The 13,119-nt window shown below is 43.8% G+C and overlaps 1 protein-coding gene across 1 annotated transcript in view; it reads left to right on the top strand.

Moving 5' to 3' along the window:
* Positions 1 to 7,124: 7,124 nt before the first annotated feature.
* Positions 7,125 to 13,119, top strand: part of LOC135909549 (lipase member K-like) — a 53,940-nt gene continuing 47,945 nt past the window's right edge. Inside the window, exons 1-2 of the mRNA XM_065441526.1 lie at positions 7,125 to 7,310; positions 8,827 to 9,037. Coding sequence (XP_065297598.1) covers positions 7,173 to 7,310; positions 8,827 to 9,037 — 349 coding nt within the window. The 5' untranslated portion in view covers positions 7,125 to 7,172. The remainder of the gene's footprint in view (positions 7,311 to 8,826; positions 9,038 to 13,119) is intronic.

Below are 13,119 nucleotides of genomic sequence, written 5' to 3'. Positions count from 1 at the left end.
CTCCTACCGCCTCCATCAGCGCGGACAACTGATAAACTTTAGCCTTCAGTGAGACCCCAACGCATCGCGACAGACACGCTCAGGGTAGCTAATGCACCGCTGAGAGGAAGTGACACGATTCACCAAATGCTGATATAGAGCCGTCTCTGCCCTTTATGCATATTACCTTTTTAGCTTTGTTTTTTCTGTTCCCTCATTCTACCTAGTTGTCTTTGTCTTTTATGTTATTAGGTGTGACTTAGTGTTTGTGTCTGTACTTTGTTTTGTCTTGTCTTGCTTTGTTCTTTTTTGTATGGTACTGCAAACCTGTGCGAACGTTATTTTCTTTAGGCACCATGCAATAAATGTTTGTGCAATGCGTGTGAACATTATAAAGCTATTTTCTAGTCTGTATGTAAAGTTTTGAGGATCTTAATTCTTATACTATTTCATTGCACTTCTTATTTGTTTTCCCTTTTTTATGCGAGTACGTGTCCCGTGTTTTGTTGTGAACTCCTAGACAGCTGAAAGGTCTGACCTCATCAATAATCACCTTTCCTTCACTACAATAACTGAACACTGTGGAGAAGTCAGTGACATACTGTATATATGTTGTCAGCACTTACTATCCGTAGTTGATTAAGAAATCAAGAACTCGATCATTTTTACACAAATAAACAATTGCTGCGAGGGGAGCAGCGCAAGAAGCTCTGCTTCGACAAGGGCAGATCCCAGCCTTCGCTGTTATTGAGGTAAGAAGCACCAGCGGCCACGAATAACAAGAACAATCATGCCAAGTCTCTAGGTTAACAGAAAGCGTTGTACATGCGAAACTAGCCTCAAGTATCGTCTTCGTGTTAACAAAAATCAATAAGTTAGTACTTTATGTTACTGTATTCTTTCCTTTAACGCAACAATACCACAATCAATGTTCTTTTGAATAGAAGTTTGTTTCTGCGTACCAGTAGAACAAGACACGACATCTGATGTCGGTCGGTTGTACCGTATTTGTTTACGTACCAACATTTTGTGTGCCCTTTAGCGCATACTCCGGAATTTGCTTGACTACTTAGCCTATGTTTCCTTTTCGCTGCTCCCAATTTCATATTGGTGGCAGGGTATGTAATAAGAGTGCATGAATTGAAATCGAACAAACGAATAAATCAGCAAAATATATCACAATAAATGTGAATCGACAGGGGTATTGTTAACTATGAAGTATTGAAAATAATATGCATAATTCAGATGGTATTTCAGTAACTCCATCGCAGTTTTGCCGCGATATTGTTTGTAGTTTTCGTCCATACACTAATATCTTTATTCAGAGCATACTACGGTCACATTTGACCAGGCAGGTGGGATATTGTACATAATACATGCGAAAGTATAATTGCATGTTATACAAGATGGAATCTAACTCGCAAATACACATCATAAGAAAAAAAAGCAATCTTGCAAACACGCCGGAGCAGTTAAACGGTGCAAGAGCACAATTATTGGCTAAAAGGTACCTCAGTAGGTAATATATTCTGCTAGTTTAGAAAACAAGCTCAGGGATCACAAATACGACGAACATTTAAAGAATACAAAATGAGATGTGCGCCTCTACTAAATACCACTACGTATACACTCCTGAGTGATTCAAACGCATTGCTGGGAGCGCGTGGTTGCCGGCGTTTTTTTTTTTTTGCGCTACCAGTGAGGTCTGGGGACACAGATATGATACATTGTTATATACGGTGAAAGCGAGACCCATGAAAGCGAGACCCGATTTCGGCGCCCCAAAGAGAACACCCAGCGCTCACCCGTGGAGCAGAAAGTGCTAACCGGCACGGCCTCCGATTATCCCGTTTCAATCGGTGAACGTTGTACAGTAGCACGAGCACAAATATGTAAGAATAAATAGATGACTTAGTCACCAGTAGTACTGACATAAATTTAAAAATTAGTAAGCACATGCTCCAATAAAATCGCAATGAAACAATGAAGATGCGTCAATGTTACACTTCTTTCGTCTTTTTGAGCATCACGTTGGTTAACGTCGTGTGAAAACATGCATCTATCGTCGAAACTCGGTATCTAACTTTATGATATTTTCGTCCTAGATTAATGGCTGCTTCTTGTTTACTTTCGCTTTTTCCATTGACTGTTCTTCCTAGATGCTCTATAAGCATGCTTTACACTCAAATCCTGTGTACCGACTTACATGAATGTATACTCTGAGGCTGAACTGCCACACTCTCGGATGAGAGCAGCAGTGTCGTAACTAAATAACTAAATAAACATGCTAGAAATGGTGAATATAAGGCGCGTTCGAAATCGTTCCCATTATTTGATGCAGTGATATTCCTCGACAAGGACTTACACTCGACTATCGGACGCAAAAAAAAGAACAATTATTTGAAGAGGCAAGTGTGTGCTTTGAACATGGGAAAATCGTGTGTATGACAATGATGTATGGTGCGCGATTTAAATGGTTGAGCATAGGCATGGCTATGAACTTTTAAAAGCCATTGGAAATATTTGATAAATGCAACAATAATAATTGTATAATGGATGCCATAATTTCAACCTAGCAATCTTTCTTCGCAATTCTAATGCAGAATATTATTTTGACGAATAAGAGCAGTCTGAATCTGTGTCACAAGCAAGTGTCGGTTAGTAAAGTTGGTCGGTAATATTGTTTAGCAAATGGTCTCCCTTCTTCTGAAGACAGTAACGAATCACATCGTGAGTTTGACGCCTTTAACGAAAAATCGAACAGCTGTAAGAATGAAAGATGTGGGGTCAGCTTATCGACGCAGAAAAGTATTAGTTATCTTATCAGGACCGCCTGGCGACTTCACGCTTTCAATAGGAGCGATGACACACCATCTTAGAGAAACAAAACTGTCCTCAAAAAACACCGATAAGTCCGACACCATGGGCCCTATTAAGTAAAACTACTCGTCTGTGTTTATTTCAGTCTCCTAACATCCAATTTACCTAACGCCGACACAAGCATCGGGCGGTGACCCTCGGCGTTGTTTGAACAGCCCAATCAAGTTACACCCCGGTTTATACGAGTTTACTTTTCTTCGCTTTCAAAGCGAATAGCATCGAATACCTTGACAAGTTTACCTTACCTAATTGGCTCACAAATGGCCAGGAGCATGCAGAACGGGAGGGATTTTTGTTGGCACCGAGCTAGCGCAGTGAAAGTAGATAAGCAGATGAGGAGGATGGTGCCGGCGTCGGCGATTGGCCCACTTCTGCCTGCTTAGGCTGCGCTGGCTGGTCGAAAATCGCAGCGGCGAGCAACGGAAGGTTTAACAGTGCTGCTAAAATGGGTCCTCAGCGAAGAGTTGGCAAAGCGATGTGGTATAAAGGCCGAAGGAGCTTGACAAGGTTATGCAGTTAGGCAAATGTTTTTCATGCTGAAATAAAAGTTTTTTTCCCAAGGCAGCTCCGAATAGCCAGTGCCTGAGTAATCGGTGCTCAGACGTCTTCTATTCCTTTCGAAACTAGGTAGTCTCCAGCTATACCGAAAAAAAAATGATAATTTTATTGTGAATAATAATGCACCTTTGATGTATACACGTCACTTTGACGTGGTGAGTTTCCCGATTTAGTGACGTCGCGCAACAGAAAGACGAAGTGGCACCGCACGGAAACCAATAACGGAAGGCTAATGGCGAAAAAATGTGCACAATCGGAAATTAACATTTCGTTTTTATTTTGTTTGGTGTAATCGTGCATAATCAGTGGGCAGATGTCATATCAGACGACGAGTTTTCGCGGTTTTCATGACGTAGCGTGACTGAAAGCGAAGTGGGGTGACAGACAGACAGACAGACAACGAACTTTATTTAGTCCTGAGGAGCTACTTTCAGGACCTCCTAACGGGAGGCCATTGTAGCCGCTGGCCGCGCCCACGTAAAGGACAGAACGCCGTGACGCTCCGCTCTTTCCTGGGCCCTCTGGATAGCCTGGGCTTGCTTTCGGAGTACCGTGCTTCTGATGGCCTCCTCCCATTCGGCTTCGCTGGAGAGGAAGTCGTTAGGCAACGCGGGACATCGCCAGAGCATGTGAGCCATTGAGCAAAAGGTTTCAGTGCAGTCAGGACAACTAGGGTCCACATCCGAGTACATCCTACTGAGGAATCCCCGCGACGGGAAAGATCCCGTCTGCAGCATCCTAAGTGTAGCTGACTGACCTCTACTGAGCTTCGGGTGAGGCAGAGGATAAATTCTCCGACCAAGTTGGTAATGTAGGTTTTAATGTAGGTAATGTAGGTTTTTTAATGTAAGTTGTAATGTAGGTTGGTAGGTTTCTATTCCATTTTTGAAATCAGCCCTCCCCCATTGGTCAAAAAATTTTCGGGTTTTTTTGGTGACCCGAAAATTTTTTGACCAATGGGGGAGGGCTGATTTCAAAAATGGAATAGAAACCTTTTTGAATAGCGTTACACTATAGCGCGCCACGTCAGTTTCAACAGGCGAAAAGGCAGAATGGAACTGTTTGTTCATTATCTGCAATATTATGATTTTTTCGTATTTACAATTTCGTTTTGGTTTTCTCTTTTGTTGTTGTCGTCATTGTACCAGTAATATTTACACTGAAAGTGAATTTTCACCGTCTTCCTCGCCGTGAAGCTCCGCATATATTTACGTATATGTGTGATATATGCCAGTGTGGTATAAGACATGTTGTATATGCGGGCAATATTGCCACACTATTCTATCTCTAAAGTTTCTCATACATTCCTCATTACATTTTTCACGAAATTATTCCTCAGCATTTTGTGAATGGCAGCTCGCAAAGAAATGTCACGAAACACAACACCGACAGCGCATGCCTTTAACCTTGTATCTTCTAGGGAATAATAAATAATAAAAGTGCGAAAGAATGCCAGAGCTCAAACCTGGGAGAGATGTAATTATAGTGGCGTGGCTCTACTTAGGCTGCGCTATCTCCAGGATCGGCCTAAGAAAGAAGTTTGAAACATACCCAATTCGAAAAGTGGTGGTAGGTCGCCAAGAAAGACTTCGTTTTTGATTAGTAAACATTGTCCGACTGCACGTCTTCTTCACGACTTCACGACTGCACGACTTCTTCCACGTTTAGGCTAAGACGAGAGTGGTTGGTTCATGTGAAACGCTACCTTGCGTGCGCCACTGCTGTTTGTGTGCGTAGTACACAGGACACACGAGGGGATGTGTTTGCTTGAGGCGCTGCTGTGCGCCATATTTCATAACCTCGGAAAGGGTGGAGCATTGTCATTGCCTCACGTGGCACATCGAATCGTGGCGGAAGTATTAAACATGAATTGGATATGGGGCTGTACATGCCAGAACCACAATGCGGTTATGAGACATGCCGTAGCGGCAGACTAAGGATTAATCTTGGCACCATGACGCTCTTTAACGTGTCCCTAAGTCAAAGTGCATGAGCTTGCTTTTATTTCTCCCCCGTCAAAATGCGGCTGCCGTGGTCCGGATCAAATCCGCCACTTCGAGCAATGCCACAGGCGCCTACCGCGGGCGGAACAGAAGTGTTGATTTGGCGTGCGACCACTTCCATAGTGTTGCCTAGACCTTACGGTGCGCTTTAATCAGTGCGGCTCTGCTTCTGCATGCCCTGCGTAAGTTGTCTGCTTGACACATTTGCAAGGCGTTTATTTTCAGACCATACCTTGAACATGAACTTAGTTTTATCCCGTTTGTGCGCAACTACTGTCGCATCTATAATACTAGAGTTTCCTTGCCCTCTCACGTCACCTTCCCCCTATACTGCACCCCACTTCTATGGGATGTGCAAGCGAAGAGTGGCAAGGCTGCCGCTCACTCTTTTCGCGACTGCGTTGGTTCTACCTTTTTCTATGCCTCCTTTCCCCCCTCTCCTCTACCATTCTATCTAGCTTCCCTCCAGGCTTGCACGTTAGTAGAAAGGTTAGCGCTGCAATTTCTGCGATGTTCTTGCAGGGGGTCATGTATGATTACAGATGTCAAGAGGATAATTTCGCGACGTCCAGGGAGCTGCAGAGCATATTGTGCACATACGACGCGGTGCAAAGGTACAAACAAGGTTCTCACGTCACTCTTCCTCTCTACCTTGCTCCTATCGTGTAAACACACGCTCCGAACCCCACCCCGACACGCTGTGCCACGGAGCAGAAGCAGTGGTACAGTCCAAGCAAGGGGCAAAGAAAGCTTCGCTTTAAAATTCTTTGTGGTGGAGCTCGTGTCCCGCAAACTTTGGTTGCAGACTGTACATCGCTTCGCCTTCTATTGTTGCGCATCTGCTGTCAAGACACGCGCCACCACATGCGCGTTCTTCCAAGCACGCCGCTGTCTCGTTCTTTTTTTCGCTTCCTTAAGAAGTACCGATGATAACCGGTGCACGACGCGGGTGTAAGTTGCCCGTGAAGGGCGACCTGCGAGAGAAGCGACCCGTGAACCATTACCGTGCACGACGTTTACAATGCCGATGGCACCGCCCTAGATTCTGCGGCGCATCCTCATTCACTGAGCCATTTTGTGTGCAAATAAATGGAAAGAATGGATCAGTAAAACAAAAACAAACTAAACTAGTTCACCTCCATTACTTGCCGGCCAGCATGCCTATCTCTTCATCGCTACGAACATGTGTCCCCACTGCTCCTCACTCTACTGAATACCTGCAGTACACGCTTTTTTTGGACACTGCGTACATTCTTCCCATAGCCTTAGGAATTAGGACTTACCGTTTGAGCAAGTGCGCAAAGTAGGAGGTCCGAAGCAGCGCTGCTACCGCGTTTAATGGGCATTATTCGGCCGAAGTAATTACGTGCAGTAGTGTGAACGCAACGGCTTGCACCGATCAACCTTGAGCCTTACTCACACTGACACTCGCGAGCAAGAACGTTTTGTATTGGCCAACGCAGGTGCAATGGCCAATGAGGAAGCGTTCTCAGGTGATAAGGCCGCTGCTCTTGCTGTTCCCGATTAGCTGGCGATAATCGTAGCTCCGGCAACGCTGCACCGTATTAGTCAAGAACAACGTGCGATCGGGGGAGCGCGACGACGCGAATTACAAAACGAGTCTTCCTCCACTGACCTGCACCGTTGGGAGTGACGTCAGCGCCGCCGCAGTTTCTACGCGCGGCAGTCGAAATGCTGCCCACATGAGCGCGCCCGCGTGCGTTCGGGCTACGCGGGGAGACCCAAACGAGGATGCGCGCTGAGCATTTGCATGTGCCAACCCCGCTGTGCGCCGAATTCTGTGTGAAGGCCCTGTTGTTGTGGTGCTTGTGCTGCAAGTTCGCCTGGTGCGTCCTCGAGCCGCGGCAACCGGATGCCTTTCGAACACCGGTAAGTGAGGCGTTGCCCGCTTAATCTCGTTAGTATGCACGTGTCAGTATGCACTGGTCCGAAATAATCGAAACATTTGCTGAACTCACCCTCCATGCATTGCAAAGTATTAAAAAAATGTGCAGTAGCCACGTCGTGCCTTAACTCCTCCCTCACGATGTTGTGTGCGCACAAAATAAGCATCGGCGTTATTATGCAAGTTACGCGTTTACTATCGAAACGCGTTTTCCTCGTGTTGCTGCAGCCACCCTCCCCAAATTCCTGGAGAAGTACAGTTGTGTGCAATACGATAGCAAACAGCAATTTGTTGAGCGGCTGTCACTCGTCACGCGTGGGTTCAAATCAAGGAACCTTATACACAACAAATATTTTTCTAGTTCTGCACTGTCTTTCATTGAACAAATTTATGAAGGATATGTGTTTTTAGCCTCTAAGGGCATTTCAAAACAACTTAGCATTTTGTGGCGCATACATGAAAAGCTGCAAATAAAGTGACGACGCGGTGGCAATAAAGCAATGGGAAAGTAAATTAAGAGCAACAGGAGAACACCAAACAAACAAGGTATTAAATCGTAGAAAAGGAAGCGGCTGGTCAGTAAGCCTTTATAACAATTTTAGACATAAAATGAATACTCAAAATTCACAAGCTATGTAAGAGACGTGATAATAAGTGTACACTTCCATGCACTCGGATTACATTATTATTTAATAATAAAGAAACTATTTACCAATTATGTCTGATTGCAGAATTGCAGATAACATTTGGTGATGCGAAGTGGCTCTAACTCTTCGGGTATACCAAATATTTTACCGGGCTTGAATTGAATTAAGCAAAGTATGCTTTAGACTACAGGATTTCGGAATAATGCGTTGTACTTTTTTATATTTTAATGGTGCACCGACTCATTAATATTTTGTTTTACAGTTGCGATAGCATAGTAGTATCGAGTTCCTAAATATGGGGAGAAGTGGGTGTCGTAGGGTAAACTAGCAACGCTACGTGCTGCACGATCTTGAATATTGGGTTGCTGATGAGTGTTAGAAAATTCGATAAAAAAGTCGTTGATGACAGGAAAAATAGAGAATTGTACAATTTTTTTATGGGCAGTGGCATCGCCTAGCGCAACTTCAAATAAATAATCTGCAATTTTATAAATTCAGCTTGAGACCACTGAAATGCGGTTATTTCAGGACGTGTTTCTGCAATCCTAATGCATCTGCCGTTGTGATCAATACCGGTATTATCATTTACGCAAAGTCCGCGTTTGCATGCCCTGCCTTTCCCCACCATGAATTCCTACGGACCTGCTAAACTTTCGGGGGTTCTGATCGACAATTCAACTTTGTATATATGGACGGCTCACAAATAAAAGATCTGCCAGTATGTACGATGGTAATCACCCACGACACATCCCTCGTGTAGATGCTAATTAACGATAACACTTATCACACGTTCAGTAGGATTAATTACTCAATGCGCAAGGCAAGGCGTCAAGGCACTCGCGCGTGCTTGCAGGCGGACCTCATCCGTAGCAAGGGCTACCACTGCCAGGAGTTCGCGGTCACCACGCAGGACAGCTACGTGCTGTCCATGCAACGCATCCCGTACGGCCGGGGGGTGATTCCCTTTCCTCCGCCTCGGAGCCGAAGGCCACCCGTGATTCTCGTGCACGGATTCCTGTCTTCGGCCGTCGAGTGGGTCATCAACTATCCGCACCAGAGCCTAGGTGAGACCTACTCCCATCGCTTGCCTGGTTCGCTTTAGGCGAGCAATGGGTAGGCGCAGGAAACACAAGAACCACGGAAGAGCAGATAGCGCAAGCGCTAACTTTCCCCTAAATGTACATTGTTCAGTGGCTCAAAAAATATAAGCGGGACTGTAAACAAGAAATGAAGAAAATAAAGTATCAGTACCAGTCATTCACAACACATAACCTACTAAGAGATTAAGCGTAGCTCGTGTTACATCAGCAAAAATTACCTAGAAAGCACGCAGAAAATTTGACCGCTGTAACGCGAGGATTCCCTTTCGATCGATCATATTCTCTCCATTCCATCCACCGTATCAGCCAAGTGGCTGTCACTCCGTACGGGAAGGAGGTAAGGGCTGGAATAATGTAACAATTCTATTTCGACGCTGCTACTTTTCCCGCTTCTCCAGTGGTCCGTGCGCTGCTCCGCGTACATCTTCGGCGTCAGCCAGTCCGAAACGGAATGGAGTGAAACAATATCCTCATGCCACACCAGCCACGTTATTCTTCGTTCCTAGAATCCTAGTGCATGCTAGAACCCTAGAATCCCAAAAGCCTAGTGCTTTGCCTAGAATACCACAGTGCAGGGTACCTGCTTATTTGTTTTTCAAGAAAGTGCGAAATGCGGGAATGTATTTTATGATACGCCAAGCCACAATGATGAAACAAGCAACATGGTTTGGATAAAACTTGAAGTTTTATCTGCCCTTAATAAGCCACTCCGTTTCGCACAAAGAAAAAAAATTCCAGTGAGAGCTAAAATGAGTAATGTGCGAATCTTGTCTGGTGTATTATTTCCATTTGGCGCCGCAAAGAATATGCAACCGAATGAATATTTTGCAACTTTTTTTTTCGCACCTTAGCCAACAGCCACTCTTCACCCTGCAATGCACTCTTCACTAGATGTTTGCACGCTGGTGCTGCGGCAGCTCGCTTCGATCTGTCATCTCGGCGTTCCGTTGCCAAGAGTGGTCTTGAAGCAAAACATGCTTGAAAATGACTGAAAATCACCAATGATATAAATAATTTGTGAAATTTCTAGCAGAACTGTCAGCGAAAGTTGACTGGAATAGTTCTGGTCATCGGAATGAGACACAGGGTATAAAGCAGTCGCTGAATTTTCTAACCTCTAATTTCGAGGATTTCAAGTCTACTATAGGAAATCGAAAAAAAAAGAACAGGCTGCACTAGATAAGGAAAACAGTGAACTCAGAAGTTTTATTGAAACCGCTCGTAGTGAAATTATCGAGCTCAAATGGTATACCCGGCTCAAATATTTGGACATTAAAGGGCTTTTTGTAAACAGAATTGGAACACATTTCATGTGATACAGTCCTTCGGAGAAAAGCATGTCATTGCTCTGTCTCAGGTTGACAACGACGTGATCCATCGAGTTTCAAGCAGAAACAAGGATAGGTCAAACGCAGTCAGTGCTCAGTGTTTGTCCTCTTATTAAGAGACTTCACCTTACGAGAAAATGAGAAGAAAAACGGACCCTCAGAATCTAGGTTATGATGCCACTGGTGTTGTTCATATTAACGACCATTTGTGTTTCGAAGTAAAAACGCTGATTACTAAAACCAATGCTAACAAGCGTGAAAAAAAAATTGAAATTTGCATGTGTCTCGAACGAAAAGGTGCTTGCGCGAAAGGCAAACATTGCATAGGTCCTGCACATTTGAAATGACATGCCCCTTCACCTATAAGTGCATGCTTGATTCAAACGATGTACATTACACAATCTGCAAAAAAATTGTTTACAGCTTTTGCTGTTACGCTCTCATCAACTGCAATGTTTGCAGTTAGCGTCCAAATGTTGAGTTTCTGCTCACTGCGATTCTTAAGTGTATTTTCGTTTGGCTTTATATCGCGGTATGGACACTAAGTCTACTACAAGTTGAGTCACACGAGTTACCGGGGTACAGCTTTTCTTTTTCTGTTCGTCGCCAAACCGGTAGAGGAGCAAAGGAGGGTATAGCTTTATTTGTCAAGTCATGATTAACCTTCTGCGTTTTGCCTGCACATTCATTTTCCTTGATAACTGAGCTCGGTGTTCTCGTAGCAAATGTGTGAAGGGTTTCTCATAGTTGTCTGTCGACACCCGAACGGGGCAGTGTCTACATTTCTATAAAATTTTATCGCTTAAAAATTTCCTTGGCCAGCGTTGATATTCGGACAATATTATGCGGTAATATCAATACTGACGCTGTTAAGGAACTCGGCAGTGAATATCTCAATGTTGTTATGTCATATGGATTTCACAATGCAATTAAAATACCCACTCGTGTCAAAGCAGTAAGACTACAACAATGGACCACATCTTCTCTAATCTTCACACCAAGTAATGTAGGTGTAACATCTATACTCTGAAGTTAGAACGGCGAGTTGCATATTGCTCGAGTGCCAATCGCATTAACGTCGACAGTCATCATGAGATGCGTTCTACCGGAACTTCTTTGTTTTGGCAGCGACTTTCTGATGCAAGTAAGCACGATGACAGCTGCGACAGACCACATAATAGCTGGAAGAAGTAAACTGTACTACCCTTCGCTATCAAACTCTCGGGCCAGACATTCTCGTGCGCGCCAGGTATTCAGGTACGGTATAGTACTATAGATTATCTCATCGCAGTTGTACTTTGAGCTTGTTGTATAGGTACGTCCACCTTGAGTTCAACCTTTACGTTGAGCTTCTGCACTCCTTACTTCTGCCTGCAATAGATTGATTAACATATCTTTGAATCTGGAGCCCGATGAGCCCTGAATGTACTTAGAGCTTTTTTCATATTTTGTGTACATTTCCTGGCTCGAGCAAGCAACTTGTATGTAACCGACATGATTTAGAGCAAGGCTGCCTTATGTAAAATTATAAATTTGACGCTAATTTCAGATAACACGCTGAAAAAAAAAACGATTTGAATGCTCCAATGCCGCGCTTGAAAGTGACACGAATTACGTCGAGAAGGTCAGATATGTGACGTTATGTTCAGGCCTGCGTATAATTTCTGCTCTTGTCAGAATTTTATGCCTCAGATAAATAACGGTTCAGCTCGCTTTTTCAGCAGTTTGGTCTTAACTATTGTAGTCTCTAAATGATTCTGTGTATTGAAAATTTGCCAGTACTGCATTTCTTGTAACTTTATAGTGGTTAAAAGCGTACTAGGAGAGCTTAATATCTTTTTATTCCTTAGGAAGTTATAAAGTTCACAAAATGTTGACTCCTTGGGTGAACTGTTTGCATAAACGTCCGATATGAGAACATCAACAATTGCTAGCGTTGTATCGTGTGTGCTTCTCGTTTCCCTCCGACATCTTTCTTTCATTAATTTACTCTAAGGATAGTTAACATTACAGAGAGGAGTGGGCAAGACGGTGTAGTTACATGAAATGACTGGAAATTGCATTCCTAAAATTGTTGATGGTGATGATGGAGCAGATGTCGTTGGGAAGAGAACTCGAGTCCGTTCTGGTGGTTTGTACCAATAAAAAATGTAAATGTTAGTGGGTATGACAATTAGGCACAACGTTGAACCGCTGGGCGTTGCGGGCAGAAATATAACTGGCTGCTGTGAAGAGCTAGTTGCTTCGGACGGGGTTGGAATGGTATACTTTAAGGAAAAGACAGAATGGAGCATATGTACGTCGAAGTGAAAGATCTGGTAAATTTAGAGATGATTTGATTGATGTGACACTTGCAGTGTGGCAGTATCTAGACAGAATGAAACGAATTCAGACGGCTTCGATGCAGAGCGATAAGGACTGAACATGTGGGTCCAAAATAGGGGACGCATATATATCCGAGTTTCGAACGGACTAATGCATTATGCAAAAGGAAATTTAAAGTGAATAGGGCCAAGGAAAAAATTTCGTTCATGTAACCAAGGAAATAAATTATTACTGCCGATTTGTTGAATATGGTTTTGCAATGAGAGGTTCTCGGCGTTGTATAATTGCAGGGATTTGTAGTTGCTAACTTGAGAAAGGGGAGCGTTAATAACAAAATAATTACACGGTACGGAATGATTCGTATGACGGGCAATTCTCGTGGCCTTACATTTG

This window comes from Dermacentor albipictus, chromosome 10, assembly GCF_038994185.2.
Source record: "Dermacentor albipictus isolate Rhodes 1998 colony chromosome 10, USDA_Dalb.pri_finalv2, whole genome shotgun sequence".
Lineage (NCBI taxonomy): Eukaryota > Metazoa > Arthropoda > Arachnida > Ixodida > Ixodidae > Dermacentor > Dermacentor albipictus.
The sequence above is the reverse complement of the archived record's forward strand: the minus strand, read 5'-3'. Positions and strand labels throughout refer to the sequence as shown.